The sequence below is a fragment of the Mytilus californianus genome, unplaced genomic scaffold (genome assembly GCF_021869535.1).
Source record: "Mytilus californianus isolate M0D057914Y unplaced genomic scaffold, xbMytCali1.0.p SCAF_5, whole genome shotgun sequence".
Classification (NCBI taxonomy): domain Eukaryota; kingdom Metazoa; phylum Mollusca; class Bivalvia; order Mytilida; family Mytilidae; genus Mytilus; species Mytilus californianus.
Genome location: NW_026262701.1, coordinates 63,673,411 through 63,693,424, shown reverse-complemented (window position 1 = coordinate 63,693,424; position 20,014 = coordinate 63,673,411). Strand labels below are relative to the sequence as shown.

General features: G+C 34.5%; 1 protein-coding gene across 1 annotated transcript in view; it reads right to left on the bottom strand.

Moving 5' to 3' along the window:
• Window positions 1-12,315: 12,315 nt before the first annotated feature.
• LOC127701153 (tyrosine kinase receptor Cad96Ca-like) overlaps window positions 12,316-20,014 on the bottom strand; it is a 359,749-nt gene continuing 352,050 nt past the window's right edge. Inside the window, exon 13 of the mRNA XM_052204967.1 lies at window positions 12,316-12,873. Within this exon, the coding sequence (XP_052060927.1) occupies window positions 12,699-12,873 (175 nt within the window). The 3' untranslated portion in view covers window positions 12,316-12,698. The remainder of the gene's footprint in view (window positions 12,874-20,014) is intronic.

The window sequence follows — 20,014 nt, the reverse complement described above, 5'->3', positions numbered from 1 at the left end:
GAACTTTCCTTTATTCGTAGGCTTCACGACGATGTATCCATGTTTAGCTGCAAAACCAGTGTTTTCGGCTTCGGCGTCAGTCGTAGAATCTTTGTACCACAACTGGTTGATACCTTGCGATTTGCTAAAATAGTCGGGATAAATCAACAACCCTAAGATGGTAGTAGCTACACCTAGATCATTTGTGTGTTCAATCTGTTGACCGGCCAGTTTGTAACCGATGCGTTTGGTATACATGATACCATTGTTTACAATTGTCACCAGATTTGAATCTGCGTAAGCCGTGTTGTCGTTCTTCAGAAGTCGTCCTTCAACCGAGAGATAACTCTCAGTATGATGGACAAACAGATCCTGGGTTTCGATGTTGATTCGTATTTCAGAGCCGGGACTATTCAAGGATGCTCCGGTTTGGGGTTCATATTCATGTACTTGGTACTCCTGAATACTTTCATCAAAAGACAAACCTTCTGTGATGGTAAGTATTCCAGACATTGTGTATTTATTTATAGCGCCGGACGAAGTCGTGAATGGTTGCAATACCGCCGCCTGAGATTATATTGTTTAAACGGGCTTGCTGCAAAGGAGTCTTTGTCTTCAGGGTTTTGATGGGTATGGCTTTCTTCTTCCTAGTCACTTTGTTAACGACATGATCAACAGCTTTGTGGCCCCCTTTTCGACACATTTAAGGCTTGCACTAGTGGTGGCACTCATGACATTACTTCTTAATGTCTTCGCGGTAGAGGAGGTGAACATGTATCCTGTTAAATTGGCGATAGTGTCAAAAAGACCCCTCCAACCGACCACATATTTCCAACCATAACCGTGTTTTATCACTAATGACATTGTATGTTTATTCATAGGAGTTTACGATGAACCTGCTTGTACTCCCCGCTGTTGATAACAAGCGTTTACATTGCGTCTAACGTTAAGCCATCAACAAACAATCAATCAATCATTGCGTCGAGGATTGCTACGATCTCGTTGCATACACCATTGTTCCCAGCTCGATAGGAGGCGGCGCACAGGTCCAATCGATCTAGGAGCTGATTAAAGTCTGATGGTAGAAATACGGTTTCCAGTCCAATACCAAACTTATTTTTCTTGTACATGTGCGACACGATGCCGTTCCATTTGTAACTCCTGTTTTATTTAGGTTCGGACGCTGGATCATCATTTTTATACATTGAATTTGTATCTTTCAAAATATCTGCATAGACCTCTATGTCTCCCGGTTTGTATGTTTGAAGACGTTTCCTGACCATAATTTCCCACAATCCTAGTGTTCTTTTGTATCGTACATCATCCAAAAAATATTATTTGCTTTAAAGGTAACGAGCGTATTTCCTATGTAAATACCATTGTCTCGAATCTTAGTCTGAAGGTGTGGTGGGCATCCTTTGTCATACTCAAGTGTAGGTTCTTGTGTGCTCCATGTCCAAGGGTTGTACCTGGAGATGGTTCGATAGGTAATGGATCGGCAGGTAGCGGTAGGATCGCCGGGAGGTTTTCAATCGTTTTGGTGATCTTAGAAGCAGTTCTCTCTTGTGCTTCTACGACTTGTTTGAAAAACTTGGTTGAAATCATGACTTAATCTTTGTTGGTCAAGTCGTTGTTGTAAGTTGCTACTTTTGATGCTGTGCAATATATCCTAAAACTCCCCAGATGAAGGTTTTTTTCAACACCACATTCACAACAGCAGCTGCGTGTCCATGGGATACAGGTTATGCAAACATCAAAGTTCTCTTGGATACATCAAATATTTAACTACATTCAATACAACACAATACAATATGCTTTATTTAAAAACACTCTGTCACATTCACATATGAAACAAGAGGTAAACATATACAAAATCCAATCACATACGGTCATAGAGAGAAATAAAGCAACTCTAAAATGGATGATGTTAATGATTACTATACTTTATAATACTTTAATTAACTTTGAAACGAATACATATACATTTTTAGTACCTTTATATTAACCAATGATAGTAATCCTTTCATTTTTGCTGCGCTGGGATATTTTACATAGTACTCTGGAATTTTCATTCACATACTCCATTGGAATCCTCTCTCTACTGTTCGATGTAGTGTTCCGCAGTTCACCTCACACACCTATCTAACCAACGCGATAAGATGACCGATCTGAAATGTAGCTACGAGAGATAGTCCTTTTCGTTTGTGATGGTAACTTCTCTCCCCTCAAGCTCGTCCTGATTCATCAGACAAGCGTATTTTTAATAAGAGTTCATTCTTTATATTAGACTAAATAGAAATCTTTTAATTTGCATCTGTATTTCCCATTCTTCTTGTTGCTAGTCATATCTATGGTGACAAACCCGTAAGGTTCAGACCAGTAACGGTCGCACAAAGTTTAAACTTCTCAAAGGTTAGGTCTGAACAGTGTTCGCAGTGAATGTGTTGGAGATTCTTGGCGTCACACAAAGTAAGTGTTCTCCCGGATCGACTGGCGCGGGAGTTTGTGGTAGGTTTCGCACAGATAGAAACAGTCAACGTTGTTGTGCCGACCCCGAACGTAGTAGTCTTCATACTTGCTCTGTTTGCTCAGCATCAAGTCATCAAACACCATCGACTTCTTACGGTGGATGTCAAGCTCTCGAGGGTCTGGCACGTCTCCCCTTGTTCAAAGAAGAACGCATCGACGCTGCCGCGTTGTCTTTATGGAGATAGTACATCAACACCATCGATCAGTGAATTGGGACACTTACCTTAAAGATATTGTGTATGTCGTCTTTTGAGAACCTTTTCCCAATGCTTTTTGCAAGAGCTGATAGATGGGTTGGTGAAAAGATTTCCCAAAGACTTAAAAGCAATCATAATCTAGCCATCCCGACCGGAGGAGAAGGTTGTTTAGCAACGTCGTCTTACCACAGTCTGACTTCCCGATGATCAGGCCTCTAATCGACCGCTTCGGGAGGAGGAAGTGATTGCTTAAGTTCGCAGCAGTTTCATTATTTGAGATGTCTTCAACGTTCATTTACTAGTATTTAAATACAAGACAATCTACTGTTTGATTCAGGGATGCAACTTCACGGGACCTGGTACTAAGCTGCACAAACGATTAAATGCTGACGGAACACAAAAACCTTGCATGGTCCATACCGATCAATAAAGTTGATCAAGCTGCGTATCGCCATGATCTCTGCTATGCTCAACATAAGGATACAACCACCCGAAACTCTGTGTGTGACAAAAACATGTGTAGCCAGCTAGATATCATTTACAATGCAACGATAAGAAAGGATATGGACCGCAGCATTGTAAGACCGATCACCAAAGTACGATTTGGTGTGGGCATCCAAAAGAAAAAAAATTGCTGGACGGATGAATTAGCGGAAGAGTTACACAAACCAGTTCGGCGTAATTTCAGAAACGACGAGTGATCGCTGGGGGTATTGATGAAATTTGGACAGCTGATCTCGTCGATATGATCTCCTTCTCACGAAACAACAAAGGATTCAAATTTATTCTGAGCATCGATGTGTTTTCCAAATACGGCTGGCTAGTATCGCTCAACGAAAACACCACTTCATCAAACGGTTGACCTTTTGACAATAATTTTAGCACATACAAACAATAGTGCCCACATACCACCGTTCCTCTTATCTGTAGTTTATCTGTGTTGTATTGGATCTCAGGTCGTAGGTACTCATTCATCTCCTTGGAAGATTGAAGTCCGTAAGAAACAAAGTACACCTTTGTTGACTTTTTCTTAAACAAACACGTCAAATGAGTTCCTGGACCCGTCGTATTGTTGTGGTTTAAGATACCACACTCATTCATTTGTGGTTTGTTTGGCAAGTCATCTCGCATGAGTTCGAAATCTTCAAATCGTTCACACCTCGCTCGAGCTCGACGTTTGACAGGGGTTTATGGGGGAGGAAAATATTATACACCTGTATATCACCCATTTATGTAAATCCGATAATGCCCGGTAGCTCACTTTGTGACTCTCTAAACACTTCTTGTAGTCGGCGAAGTTAATTTCGTTTTTAACAGTGAACTTCTACACGGAATCTCTACACGCCTTTGGCTCTCTTGATCTCGTCAGACCCATTTTTGAAGGAATAAATCTTCGTACACGTCCCCATGTACTCAGTCATGGAGGATCCAGCACACTCGTCTTTGAACATCCCGAGTACTTTCCTGTTCATACCCGTCTCGATGCTGGAAGTGTGAACACTTGAATAATTGGATGTGTCAAACCACTGTCACTCATACATGCTCATATCCTTATAGATGTCTGGGGTCTCCACATTAAAAAAATTAGCTGCGTCGGATAGAAATCAACCTTATGCAATTGAATATCAATACATCTGTTAACCTATTTTGGGTTGAAAACATCTCCATTGAAAGTCTGTAACTGTTTAAAAATTGAGTTGTTATAAGAACCCTACAAAACAGACCAACATTTATTTTTTATTTCGTACTTGAATGTTCCAAAATCAATCAAAGTCTTATACATTTACGTGTATACGTGAACTTGCATAATGTTGATTTCTATCCGACGCAGCTCAAATGATGCTGTCGGTGTCTGTGTAACATATAGTCGCTTTGTCTTGGTAGGTCGGTTTCAGATATTTGTAGACAAGGGTGTCATCTAGGTCGTCGACCGATCGAGAATCGAAAACCCTAGGTAGATTGGCTTAACGAACTTTATCGTGGTCCCGCGCATGTGCACAGCCGCCAGGTGTTCGTTAAAGACAACCCGGCGATTAAAGTTTAGTTTGGAAATGAGTTTTATAGCTTGTTTTTCATTGTTGCCTGATTTCTACTCTAGATCCTCTGATATTTTTCATTGTCGAGTTGTTCATGAGCTTGAAAAAATCTCTTTCAATTTCCGTCTTTGCAGTGGCTCAAGTGTTCAAGTCAATGTTTTCCTCAATCATTGGCTTTGGTTGAACCTAATCACCCAGTGGATCTTCTTGAGCTTGAGTCCGAGTTCAAGATACTGTATCAGGTTGACGTAGTGCACCACATACTTCTATTGTCTCCAAGGTTCGGCACCAGTTTCTTTACTTTGTTCAACTGTATGGCTTCCGGGGCGAACGGATAGTCATTGTGGTAGTCGTGGAGCTCTTTGGAGTACTCCAAATCCACCTCCCTCATAGATCCTTGATCGTCCTCAGCGGTGAGGGTCTCCAAAGTTGGCATCTCTTCGGGGTTGATCCACTTGAACCCATCGGTTGGCAGGTGTTTGCTCATAGCTTAGTCATACAGGTTGTTGGCGTCAAGATACATCAAGTAGTTCGCTGGTTTGCTGGCATCATACCCTTCAAAGTATGGGTTGTTGGCTTTTGCATATCGATGCGTTGCAACGGTGACTCCTCCCCTGATCCTTTTCTCAAACATCAGAAGCATATCCAAATCTGAAAGGAGTTCACGCTTCACACCGCTAACTTTCAATGCTGCATCATAGGCGAGTCAAGGCGCTGTGTAGGACCAAGCAGGATCAAGTTGGTAATTTTCGAGCAGAGGTCTCTGAAATTCTCAAACACATCACATAACGGGAGAATATCCATCTTCAGATACAAATCATGGTACTCTCTCATACTACTGATTCTCATTTCCATCCACATTCCTTTGCATGTTCGTTATCCTCCACACTCATTTCCTCGCCGATGAGATTGTTAAAAAAATCCTCAGTGGGCGGCAACTCGTTATCCTGGAGTTTCTCAAAGCCATCCATGTAATCATAAGGGTACACACCCTTTCGCAGAAGCAAACTAACGTTTATGGTCTGCGCCGACACGTCAAGGGATATCATATCCTTTATCCATATCTTTGTTGGTGATATCATATCCTTTATCCATGTCTTTGAAGGTAATGTCGCATCGCATTGACATTCCGCGAACACCCTAAAGTATTTGCGGGAGTCTCTGTGGCGGCACGTTGCCTTTGTAAATCATGAAGCCATCGAACACGATAGATCCAACTTCAATCTCTTGTTCTGTCAGAAAATCGAACGCAACCATCAGCGCTTTGTTCTCCAATTATTAGTCCGTTTGACTTCTATAAATCTTCAGAAAATAATTCTTAAAAATTCATTTTTTACAAATAAACATTTTTTTTCTTGATGTATGTTAATGTATGATATATACGAACTCTGACTATGAATATCATAATTTTTGGCCAATATTCACAAAAGTTACCCATTAGGTCTCTATGTTACTTCTATTTTTTTTTATATAAAATACTTGATGGAGTAAGTATGAATACTGTAGAAACATTAATTTTCGTGGGGTTAAAATTTCGTGGTTTTGTCTCTATATAAAATTTCATGGGGATTTAATTTCGTGGTTTCCATTAAATGGAAGTGATATTATATGTAGGTTAAATTTTCGTGGGGGTTTTAATTTCGTGGATATATTCTTTCCACGAAATAAACGAAATTAAATCCTCCACGAACATTAGTGTAACAGCCTTCCATTCAAAAACAAAAACATTAGACATGTGCTTTGAATGTTTGTTTCATTGTACCATGTGACTTAACTCATTTAAGTATCATAGGACACTATACATGTCATGAAAAATGACCATCATCTAAGTTTTTTTATAACTGGTTTTTATATGATTTTATAAATGAACTTGCATGTATCTACAAAGATGTTATTTGTGGGAAAAATATTATAATCAGATATAATCAGATGCTTTATTTTGTTTTTATTCCTTACCAAATCTTAATTTTTGTTACCTTAATATGATTATATATTTAACAGATCAATCTCTTATCTTTACTTTATTTAAACACTCATGAAAGTTAACACAGTAAAAAAGTGCAGACAAATATTTCTAACAATATATTACAATGGTGAACAAGATAGAATAGAAAAACAAAATAACGCAACCAGTCAATGTGTAATGTAAAAGTAAATTTGACCTAATCATATACCCGGTATACACTTCAATACACACGTACAAATCACTCACATATTATTATGAGTTCTGTTGTTTAGGTAAATTAATAGTGGGATTTATAAATGCTGGCTGAGTTATGTAAGTCCTTAATATATATAATCACGTATAGTTTTTTTGTGAAAATTGCCAAATTATTCAAGACTTTTACAATACATAAAGACGGCAGACCTTTCATCTTATCTTCTCTAGGATTTACAATTTAGTCATTTGGTATATATGTGTGTCTTAATCTTGTAACATCGTCATCATGACATATGAATACATAAAGAAACTGATTACCAATGCAGTTATCATTACATAAAGTAAAAAATCTTCCTTATTTTGGAATAGTGTACCATCTACCAGTTTCTATAGGAATTTTGATATTTGAGCATCCTAGTCTAGTTAAACATATTCTCTGTTCCTTTTTTTAATCTCAATAAGTATTTTTCTAAGCAAAAATCAAATTTAAACAGTAAATAATATCCACCCCTTGAAGAGTTTTCAGCATCGCTATGGCATTTTCGAATGAACTGGTTGAGCAAAATTTGCTTTACATAAGTTTTGATATTAACAATTCTTAAAATACTCAGATTGTTCCATACGTAACCCAAACCTGTGTGTTCAAATACGGATTTTACAAAGTTACCAACTTAGATACAATATTTCCAGAATTATGGAGGTTTTACAATTGTTGGTACAATAGTCCTGATAGTTTGTATTGCTCAATAATAAGTGTGGCCAAAATGATAACATTCTTAAAGAGGCATTAGGTGTCAAATTCATTTTCACCGATTTGACACAAACTCTCATATTTGATTTATAACAGTTAACAATGCATGGACTCGTTATAATGTATCCGCATTTTGTGCGTATTTAAGACTTCAAGTCATCTATTTATACATCGCGATGACCTCCGAAGACTACTGACGGTCATATAAACCCAAACTTAACACAAATAAAAATAAAGCACGTGCAATCGAATAATGACGATTTTTCTATGTCTGTTTGAAATCATGTTATAGATTAAAATAATTATCGTTTTACCTGTATAAGAATGATATTTGTGGACCGGATGAATCAATAAAACGATTATTCCTGACGTTTTCAATGTCTACATTCTTTTCTTTTTAATGAATGAATCACCTGCTGAAAATATGCGTAACCCATCTCCACTAAAGGTAAAATTACATGAATACGGATTCTGAGGTTGAATTATTGACTTGCAAGTTAATAATACATCAGCGATGTTTTTTTTTAAAGCTTATTTTGACGAAATTAAAGCAAACTGACTGCTAAGAGCAAAATATTATTTCTATAAATCCCATTTTATGTTTGAAACAAAACAAAAAAATCATATTTTTATTTTTTGTGTCTAATTCGTAGCTAATATCCCGTTCATCGTACATGCATTCCCAAAGGGTATCATCCCGTTTCATCGTACACCATAAAATTGAGAGTTCTGATTCTTAATGAAAGAACTTTCTCCAAATTTTTCTTTTTCTATTACATCTATGTTTTCAAAACCCCATATTTCACAAGAGTTGGTTCAATCAATAAATCAAACAATTCAAGTTGTGCATCAATAGATTAGAGGGATACATACATTTCTAATTTTTCTGAAAAGAGCATAAAGTGCCTTTTCTGCTTGACCTATTATTTTTTTCTTGGCATCTGTAAATCTACCGTTACAATTAAACACTTACTCCAGATAAGAATAGGAGTCTACAATTTCTATATCTGAACCATATAATTTGAAATGATGTATGTGATTTCTTGTAGTTTTTCTCTTTGGTTAAGAAGTGGTCGATTACGATCGAGTACAAGTTCAGACTGTTTAGTATGGTTAAGACGAAAGTCAATTAAAATTCAGACCAATTCAGAATGGTCGAGTAAAAATCAGTACAGTCGAGTACAAAAACTGCCCATTTTTGTATTGGTGTGTAGTGATTATTATGTTAAATGATGTAACAAAATGATTTTTTCCATTAATTAAGGGACTTAATCCTGAAACACTTAATGATCCACTACCCAAATTTGAAACATGAAATGAAAGACAAAGCAACCTATTCATAGGGTTGGGTGTTGTCCGACTCCTCAATATGCAAATCTCACACAAAGTAACATGATTGTAGGCAACATAGTATTTGATGAATAACCTTTACCAACATTTGTACAGACTAAAATTAACCAAAGTTATCAACTATGAGTTCATGTAAGTTGGTACCTGATGCACCTACACACTAAGTCACATGGATTTATCTGTTCCTGTTAACTTACTTTAAACATGAACTACGAGGGTATTTCAATATACCGCATCTACTCTATAAAGGTGTTCTAATGATTGTTGCTGCTTGCGAGGCAATAAAAGAACAGAGTTCCAATGCCCCCCGCGTTGTACATATTTTATCTATCCAAGGGCAATAACTAAAAAAAGCACTTTTTATTAATATCTTAGAGAAATGAAGGATTCAGAGCAAATGCAATGTGATTCCATTATAATTAATATTTCCAAGGGGCATAACTCGTTAAAAATATTTGATCAGCACTTATTTTTTGGAAGTGTCAAAGACATTGCTGATATAATATAAACCTATGATATAAGTTTCATAAAATTCTGGCAGTAATTGTACACATGACAATGCAATTTTCCATATAATCAATATTTCGAAGGGGCCCAACTCTTTTAAAAATAATTGATCGGCATTGATTTTTTAACTGGTCAAAGACATTGTTGATATAAACCTATAATATAAATTTCATAAAAATCTGGCAAGAATTGTACACATTATAGCGCTCATAAGGCAATTTTCTATATAATTAATATTTCAAAGGGGCATAACTCTTTTAATAATTATTGATCGGCACTGATTTTCGAGCTCGTCAAAGACATTGCTGATTTAAACCTATGATATTAGATCCATAAAAATCTGGCAAGAATTGTACAAATGAGAGCGCTAACGATGCAATTTTCCATATAATTAATGTTTCCAAGGGGCATTACTCTTTTAAAACAAATGATCGGCACTGATTTTCGAACTTGGCCAAGAATTTGCTGATATAAACCTATAATATAAGTTTTATAAAAATCTGGCAAGAATTGTACACGTGAGAGCGCTAACAAGACCGGACGGACGGACGGACGCCCAGTGTTTCTGTGTCCCCCGCAACGCGTTGCGCGGGGGACAATAAATGTTTCACGTAAGAAGGGTTACGTTTATTTTATTTCACATTTGGATATTAAATTGTTTTCAAGAATCTGGACTCCTTGGGTGTAGTAGCCATTCAACTTCCTGTGTACAAGGTGTCAATTTAAACTCATTAAAACATGCTGCGATTTACCTTCAAATCGAATAATATACATATCACACTGTGAAACTTAATCCTTTTAAACGAATTTCAAATAGAAATTTGCAATAACTAATCTTTTCAATCAATTAATTTTTATCTACACAAAATGAAAATTATCCAGTCAAATTTGAATAAGAGGAATGCCGAATAATAATTTGATGTCAAGCAAATAAGACAAAGCCGATCATGATTATAAAGTTAAAAATATAAATTATAAAATATTCAGAACATATTTCTAAAGTTCAAAGGGGCATTTCTTCAAGAAAAAAAAAAATGAATCAAAATTTCCTGTCGATATGCACATCTATATAGTATGTCCTAATTATCTACAAAGTTTCATGAAATTCTGTTGTGTGGTTTCAGAGGTGTTTCGATGACAAACTGTTGCAGTAGTATATTAATGCCAAAATTCTAAGTTTAAAGGGCATAACTCCTAGAAAAAAACAGAATCATAATTTCCTGTCGATATGCACATCTACATAATATGTCCTTATTATCTACCAAGTTTCATGAAATTCTTTTGTGTGATTTCAGAGGAGTTGGTATGGCAAGAACAGGATTGACGGACGGACTGACGGACTGACAGAAGGACAGGTCAAAAACATTATACCCTACAGAACTTTGTTCCGTGGGGTATATTAATTTAGAAATTTAAATACCACCGTAATTAAGCGACTGTTTTCGCATTTTCCTATTTGAAACTTCATTTTAATTGCATTTTTTGAAAGTATACATTTATTGAAACATCAAAATCATAATTTCACATTAGACACACGCTATAAACGAGCTCTAAATAGTTAAAGATAAATAATTAAAAGGTCATAGGTATCTAAGAGTATTAGAGGAATTACAGGAAAGGTTTAAAACGATGCACAAAATGGCTAAATATACAGAAAACGTCTGAGAATGAGGGAGGGCTGCTATTTTAGGGTCAAACAGCTATTATTGTGAATTATTGGCTACATATTAGACTATGATCGTATCTTTAGACTCTTTCCGGTATTTTCGCCTAAAAGCGGTCAAACGCATGACCCGGCCCATTGTAAGGAAATGTTGTATGATTGACATTTAGACAACTATCCACCAGAGACCAAATGACGTAGATGTAAGCAAATATGGGTGACCATACGGCCTTTAACAATGGAGCAAAACCCATACAGCAAAGAAGGATATAAAAAGCCCACTCGAAATTAAAAAATATAAAACAATTCAATCAAAAAAACCAACGGCCTGATTCATGTACAAATCAAATAAACGAAAAACAAAAGAGGATAGACAGCGACCAAATTTTATTCCAGGTTTATGAAGTGTATGTCTTTTTGAATTCTTGATTACATGCATTCTCTCTTGCAATCAAGGTAAAGTTCATTTTCCATGAAAAACTGTCTTGAAAAGACCCATGACTACATCTAATCATGTTTCCGACTTTAAACTTCTGTATAAATGCTATTGTTTTATTTGTACTCAATTAAGACTGTTCCGCATTCCCTTTATCATTTTTTGGCATGGTTCCCTTTCATTTACAGCTATAAAACCAGGTTTAATCCATCATTGTCTACACAAGGAAATGCCTGTACCAAGTCAGGAATATGACAGTTATTTTCCATTCGTTTGATGTGTTTGAGCTTTTGATTTTGCCAATTTTCCTTGGAGTTCGGTAATTTTGTTATTTTACTTTTTACACGAAAAAGCTGGAGGAAGATACGGTATTTTAACAACTTAATACGCAACCATAAACCGAAAATGAAATATATTTATTATATTCAGTTGTTTTTCACTTATAAGTTTGACTATCCGTTTGGTATATTCTGTCTCTGTTTTACAAAGAAAGCCAAACAAATCGAAATTTTGAGTGTGTTACCCCTATGTTCGATTTTAAGTAACACAGTCACGTTTGTTTATCAACGGAAATTCAGAAACAATTCTTAAACTAGACTAACTATAGACGATTGTAGTCATGAGAGTTTTAGAAACAAATTCTTAAATTTTTTTTTTTACAGACGAAAGAGGAACACGGACGATGGGCCAGATAAACGAAAAAATATAGAAAACAAATTTGATAATGATAGAAAGAAAGTGACCATGTCACAGGAAGACTATACAATGAGCAGAAATATATCTGAATGTGAAATGATCTTAGCAATCCGGGATACATTGAAGCTTTGTATCTTATATGTTCATGCTTACTAAATAAGTCAAATATTTGTCAAATGATAACTTTCATCAGGTTAATACGCTTACCATAATCATATTATATTATTTTGTGTTCATTTATAATTAATGACGTCGAGATGAAGTTCACTCGTCAACAGACTGAGATCGCAAAGAAGTATATGACGGAATAATAGAATGGATAATGACACCAGATTATAATGTATAAAAAAGAAATTTTCATGATACTAAAATTCTGTCAATTCGTTTATAAAATCACACGCGTTCATCAGAGGTGTTTTCCAACATATTATATTTGTCCTCTTGGTATGTATTCAGTTCTATATATTCTGCCTCCTGAGAAAGCAAAGATTCCACATCACAGACAATCTCTTTAAATGTTGGACGACTTGCAGGTTCTGAGCCCCAGCATCTTGTCATCAATAGATACCTGTAAAACATCAATTAAGGATGTTGAACTTTCTACACTAAAATAAGCATTTTTATTTGTGAAAATGAATTAATGAGACGCGTGATATACGCCAATGAGACAGCAACCCTAATAGTATGACAAAACAACAAAATACATATAAGGGTCATCATTCAGACTTCAACAATAGACAGGTGTCTATACAATATGTCGTCCCAAGTATAATACCATGAGAATAGATTAAAAAGAAACTACACAACGATCTTCCATGAACATCAAATTCTCCAAATACGAAAATTCCCTCTCCCTTTTTAATATTGTTCACGAATGTATGAGATGACTACAAGAGGAGCACAGCTTTCAAAGGATTATTGGATTTTATTTTGATAAATAAACTGAAATTCCTTTACACAGAATAAGCTTGACATTGAGTAAAACAGCAATTTCCTGTTTTTTATGTTATTGTATGAAAATCTCAAAAATACAGAGACAGATACTATAAGTGTAAAACGATATAATGTATTTGCCAGCAGATAACGAATTTTGAGATTTCTTGGAAAAAACCAGAGTGTACCATCTGAAATGTCTCACCTGCTTTACTAACCACGATTGATTTTATGTTGAAAGTAATAAAGATAAAGGTTTTACTATCCCATAAACATAACATTATGAATGATCCATGACAATGAGGTCAAGGTCAGATAAATCCTGACCGACAGACATGTAAACCTAACCTTACAATCTCTCCATGCACTAATAATAGTTAACATATCGCTTATAGTATCTAAGAAACAAGCTTAACCAGGAATACTTCTTAACATTGACCAATGAACCATGAAAATGAGAACAAGGTCAGATGAACTCTGTCAGACAACAATGTATACAATTCATACACCAAATATAGTTGATCCATTGCTTTTAGCATCTGAGAAGAGGACCAAACTATGGAAACTTAACATTGACTAATGAACCATGAAAATGAGGTCATTGACAGATAATACCTGCCAGACAGACATAAGCACCTTAGAATTATTCCATACACCTAATTTAGTTTGCATAATGCTTTTTGTATTTGAAAAACAGATCAAAACACAAAATATTGTTATCCTATTTCTCATAATAAGTGAGAAATTCACCAAAAATTATACATTTTTTAGCAGTTGCTGAACCATTGAACATAAGAGTTCAAGGACAATGGACCTATAATAGACAGAAAATTCGTAACATAAGGTATCTGTATACAAAGTGTGAAGCATACAGGTCTTCTACTCTTTAAAATATAAAGCATTTAATTGTACAAATAGTTTACGCCGGATTGTAATCGCTATGTCTCGCATTATGTTACATTTTTACCTGCGGCGAAACAAAAACTGCGTTTTCATTAAACTTTGCATTGACTACAAAACTTTGGTATGAATTTATATAGAACGAGTTTGGTCTAAAAGCGATTAAGAGCTTGACATAATAGTATAGACACTTGTCTATTGGTAAATACTCCTAAGATTACTTTAACGCACATATCATTTTAGGGCACGGCAAAATTGCAGAAGAAAATTTGGATTGTTTTTATAAAAAATACGCAACCATAATGGTCCTGTGTATTTACAAGACTGCTTATTTTTGTTTCAGGAGACAATAATCAACGTATCTTTTAAAATACCAATGATTATACAATACAACCCGCCAAATTACAAATATGTTCTAATTATTTTATTCCTCGACTATTATATAAATTTTTATAGGAATGATTTAAGAGTCGGAATTGCAAAATTGAGAGTTGAAGACTTGGGAACAATTTCTGAGATATTTAATATTTCCTAGGGGCATAACTCATTAAAAATATTTGATCGGCAATTATTTTCGAAATTTTCCGTGACATTGCTGATATTAACCTTTTCGATATGAATTTGATAAAAATCTGGCAAAAAATTGAACATGTGAGAGCGCTTACAATGCAAATTTCCATATAATGAATATTTCTAGAGGGCATAACTCTTTTAAAATTTATTGATTGGCACTGATTTTCGAACTCGTCCTAGACACTGCTGATATAAACCTACAATATAAGTTTCATAAAAATCTGGCAAGAATTGTACACATGAGAGCGCTAACAATGCAATTTTCCATATGATTAATATTTCTAGGGACCATAACTCTTTAAAAAATTATTGATAGGCACTGTTTTCGAACTCGTTCGAGACATTGCTGATATAAACCTACAACATAAGTTTCATAAAAATCTGGCAAGAATTGTACACATGAGAGCGCTAACAATGCAGTTTTCCTATAATTAATGTTTCCAAGGGGCGTAACTCTTTTAATAAACAGCTGCGCCATGAGCGCATGATACGCCCGTCGCTTTATCAAAGAATTAAGTTCAATAACTTCTCAATGTCATATCAGAAATTTATAAAAAACTAAAGGCAGGTTATTTTAATAGATATAAACCAGTCACCAAAGTTTCATGAAAACTGCTCAAAGCACTTTTGAGTTATTGTCCGAAAACTGGAAAATCACCCCTTTTTTATGAATAAAATCCCATAACTCGGAAACGTAAAATCTAAAATTTATAAATATCGAAAGGGAGCTTAAGTCAATAGATATAAACAGTTCACCAAAGTTTCATGAAAACGGCTCAAAGCATTTTTGAGTTATTCTCCGAAAACTAAAAAATCCCCCATTTTTAATGAATAAAACCCCCATAACTCGGAAACGTAAAATCTAAAATTCATAAAAAATCGTAAGGGAGCTCACATCAATAGACATAAACAAGTCACCAAAGTTTCTTTCAAATTGGTGAAAGTGTTTTTGAGTTATTGTCCGAAAACTGGAAAATCCCCCTTTTTTAATGAATAAAACCACATAACTCGGAAATGTCAAATATAAAATTTACTAAAATCGAAAGGGAGCTCACGTCAATAGATATAAACCGTTCACCAAAGTTTCATGCAAATTGGTGAAAGCGTTTTTGAGTTATTGTCCGACATGTTGACGTCGGAAGGACAGACAACGGTATACCATAATACGTCCCGTAAAAGGGCGTATAAAAATTCGTAAGGGGTTCCGTGGAACCCTGTGTCTCTTCTGCGATTGCTGTTGTCAGTGTGAAAGAGTAATGTTGACTTAAAAAGTGAGTCCATTTATTAGTAAAATACAGAATTTAAAAAAAGATTCAAACTTTTTCTTTAGATGCTATTTCTTGGTCTTGAAGATTAGCTTTTGTCTTAGTTTCATAACAATCCATGAAAGGTTTACAAATTTATCATGTCAAAAAAAATTTAATCCCAGACTGTCTGTAAATGTTAACTGTAAAAAACTAAGTCCATCTATCAGAAAAATACTGAAAATGAAAAAAATATATTTTCAAAAGTTTGTTTCAGACATTATCTCTTCATCATAAAAAAGCTTCTGTCAATGTTTCATAAAATTCTATGAAGCGTTGACAAAGAAATTGATGTGTAACTAACTTTAACCCCAGACTATATCTACTTGTTAATTGTAAAAACAACTATGTCCATTTATCAGTAAAATACGGAAAAATTAAAATAAATATTTTCAAAATTTCGCTCTGGATACTAGTACTATATTTTGGTCATTAACAAGCTTCTCTCTAAATTTCATAAAATTCCATGAAGGATTGACAAAGTTATTGTTGGCTAAAAAAACTTTAACCACAGACTGAATCTGAATGTTAACTGTAAACAAAAAAAATCTAAATCAATTTATCAATGAAATACGGAAAAATGAAAATAAATATTTTCAAAATTTTGCTCTGGATACTGTCTTTTGGTCATAAAAAAGCTTCTGTCCAAATTTCATAAAATTCCATGAAGGTTCGACAAAGTTATTGACGACTGAAAAACTTTAACCTCAGACTGAATCTGAATGTGAACTGTAAAAAAACTAAGTCCATTTATCAGTAAAATGAAAATAAGTATTTTCAAAATTTTGCTCTGGATACTGTATTTTTATCATAAACAAGCTTCTGTCCAAATTTCATAAAATTCCATGAAGGATTGACAACCACAGACTGAACCTAAATGTTGACGCCGCCGACGAAGGAATATAGGATCGCTATGTCTCGCTTTCGCGACATAAATGTCACAGGCTCGACAAAAATAGTTCATCGGCACTGAATTTCGAACTCGTCCGGGACATTGCTGATATGAACCTGTGATATAAGTGTTCGGGGGGTTATGGTTTATTCCTAAAAAAAAAATTTCTGACTCAGACAAAAAACCATATCCCCCCCTCGAAGTTAAATGGTTGCTCCCTTATCGAATAACAGACTGACACTCAACTAGATAATGAAATGCACTTCCAATTGATATGCAGTTAACAGGGATGACTGTCTTTTCCTCTATTAATTCCATACCATCTTCCCGTTTTTATTGGAGTTTTAAGTTTGCAACACGATCAAACGTGAGTAAAAATCGGGTTTGAACATACTGTGACAAAAATACAATTTACGCATAAGTAAATGTTTGTAATTCAATGATTTATTCAAATTCATTATAGATTACCCGTATAAACCATGGATTTATAACTAATATACGTCCTTCTTTAAACAGAACATTAACAAAAATTTCATTGAAAATCAGCCCTTTATCATTGGTTGCTATGAGACTCTTTACCTGGACAGTAACTGCTAATGCAAGGGTCCTCGAGGTCCGCGCTATTCGTACATAAGAACATATTGTGCAAGTTCCTCATTTGTAGTTTGGCCGTCTAATCTTGAAAGCGTTCTCACGAGTACAATTCTTAACAGATTTTCATGAATTTTACATAATAGGTAACAGATGGGTCTCGTTTCTGTTCGAAACTTAGTATAAAACAACTGTCTTAAAAGGACTAATGTCCCTTGGAAATATAAATCGTATGGCAAATTGCATTGTAAGCGCTCAAGGAAGAGAGCAAGGAAGTTATACACCTGTAGACAAAACAGATATCAGTAATCTTGGTAGATTTGTTAAAAACAAATTACATAAACATGAAAAATGTTCTATACTACCAGTTATCATAAATGAGCTATTTAATGAGTTAACAAAACTTGATATAAACAAATCATCTGGTATGGATAACATTGGACCAAAAATCCTAAGATTAAGTGCCTCTTTTATTGCATCACCTCTCACATATACATTTAACAGAATGATAGATACTGGTATATATCATTCTTTAATAAAGAATGCTAAGGTAACACCAGTCTACAAGGATGGTGACAAACTTTTAGCATCAAATTACAGACCTATATCTGTTCTTCCAACTTTATAAAAATTAATAGAAAGGCATGTTTCTAATAACATACACAAATACTTTTCTAAACTTAAACTTTTACATGCTACACAATCTGGTTTCAGGTCATATCATTCTTGTCAAACTGCATTTATTAATATCATTGACAAATGGTTGCAAGAAATGAATGATGGTAATTTAAACCTAGCAATTTTATTATACTTTAAAAAAGCTTTTGATTTGGTAGATCATGACATTCTTTGTTTAAAGCTTGAAATTTATGGATTTAGTGAGGCTACTGTTAGTTTTTTCAAGTCGTACCTGAATAACAGGAAACATTTGTAATGTTTATTCTGAACAACAACATGTAAAATTTAGGGTCCCCAAGGTTCTATATCTGGTCCTCCATTGTTTGTGTTATCTATAAACGACCTTCCCATATGCATTGAAAATTGTGAAACAGACCTATATGCTGATGACACCACTCTTCATAAATCATGGAAAAACATTGAAAATATACATTGTTACGGCCAGAGATCACCATTAAATTGTAGCAAACAAAAGACACAAATCAATAATAAAATTTAACAAGATTTATTATACACAAGTTTACAAATATTATACAAATTGAAATGTCAACTTAACCGTTAAAATATATATGTCCGATCCTTTTGTCTTTTCTTTATCTGGAATTCTTCTCTTCACTGTTGCGGGAATTCAAACAGAATATTATGTCCAATAAGTCACAATCTAGTATGATGTAGTTAACGTAAATACAAGTGTCAATCCAACTGAGAGAACTTCTGAGAATACCAGTTTAGTAATGTCTAATCTGAAAGTCTAATTTTAGTGTCTGTATATATATAGTTATCACGGAAATCTCTAGAACACTGTAGAAGGGAAACTCATAGAAAACAGTAGAACGGAAACTTCTAGAATACGGTAGAAGTTAAAATTACACATCGTAGATTATGATCATTCCAGAATTATTATGTAAGTCAAATAGAAAGTTCTAATCATTCCATCAGTATCTATGATTGTTCCAGTGATTTCTAAACTGCACAGTTATAACATTATTTTGTAAACAACTATAAGTATTATGTAAACATATTATACATGTTATAAGGCCACACAAAACAAATTAGGCCAAGATAAATAAACATAATAATTACAATATCATAACACCTCCCCCCTTAAAAAAAAGTTTGAGTGTAACAAGAACTTTTCATGAACATTATACTGTTAATTCAGAAATTATTGCGTGTGTTTATTGCGAGATTAATTATTGCGATTTTAGGAAAAAGTGAATAGAAATGTATGTATTAGATATCATAATGCGAGGTCTCATTATTGCGATACTCATGCAATCGCATTATTCGCATTAATAAAAACCTCGCAATAATTTCTGAATTTACAGTATACAAAAATACATAGTATGTATACAGTGTTTTAATAAGATCTAGATAAAGCATCTGCTATTAAATTATCTTTACCTTCAATATGTTTTACAATAACATCATATTCCTGTAAGAATAAACTCCACCTAGTCAACCTCTGGTTCTTGTTTCTCATTTTATGTATGAAGGTGAGAGGATTATGATCAGTATAAACAAGAATAGGATGCATAGTGGGATTTAAATAAACATCAAAATGTTGAAGTGCAGACAACAGTGCAAAACACTCTTTTTCAATAGATGAATAATTTTTCTGATGTTTATCCAATTTCTTGGAAAAATGTGAAATAGGTTTCTCAATATTATCATCTGTTTCTTGATATAAAACGGCTCCAACTCCTACATCACTTGCGTCAACGGCAAGTTTGAATTGTTTTTCGAAGTCTGGAGTGATCAGAACAGGACTGTTACTTAAAAGTGATTTGCTGTTTTCAAAAGCACTTTGACAATTATCACTCCAGATGAATTTAGAA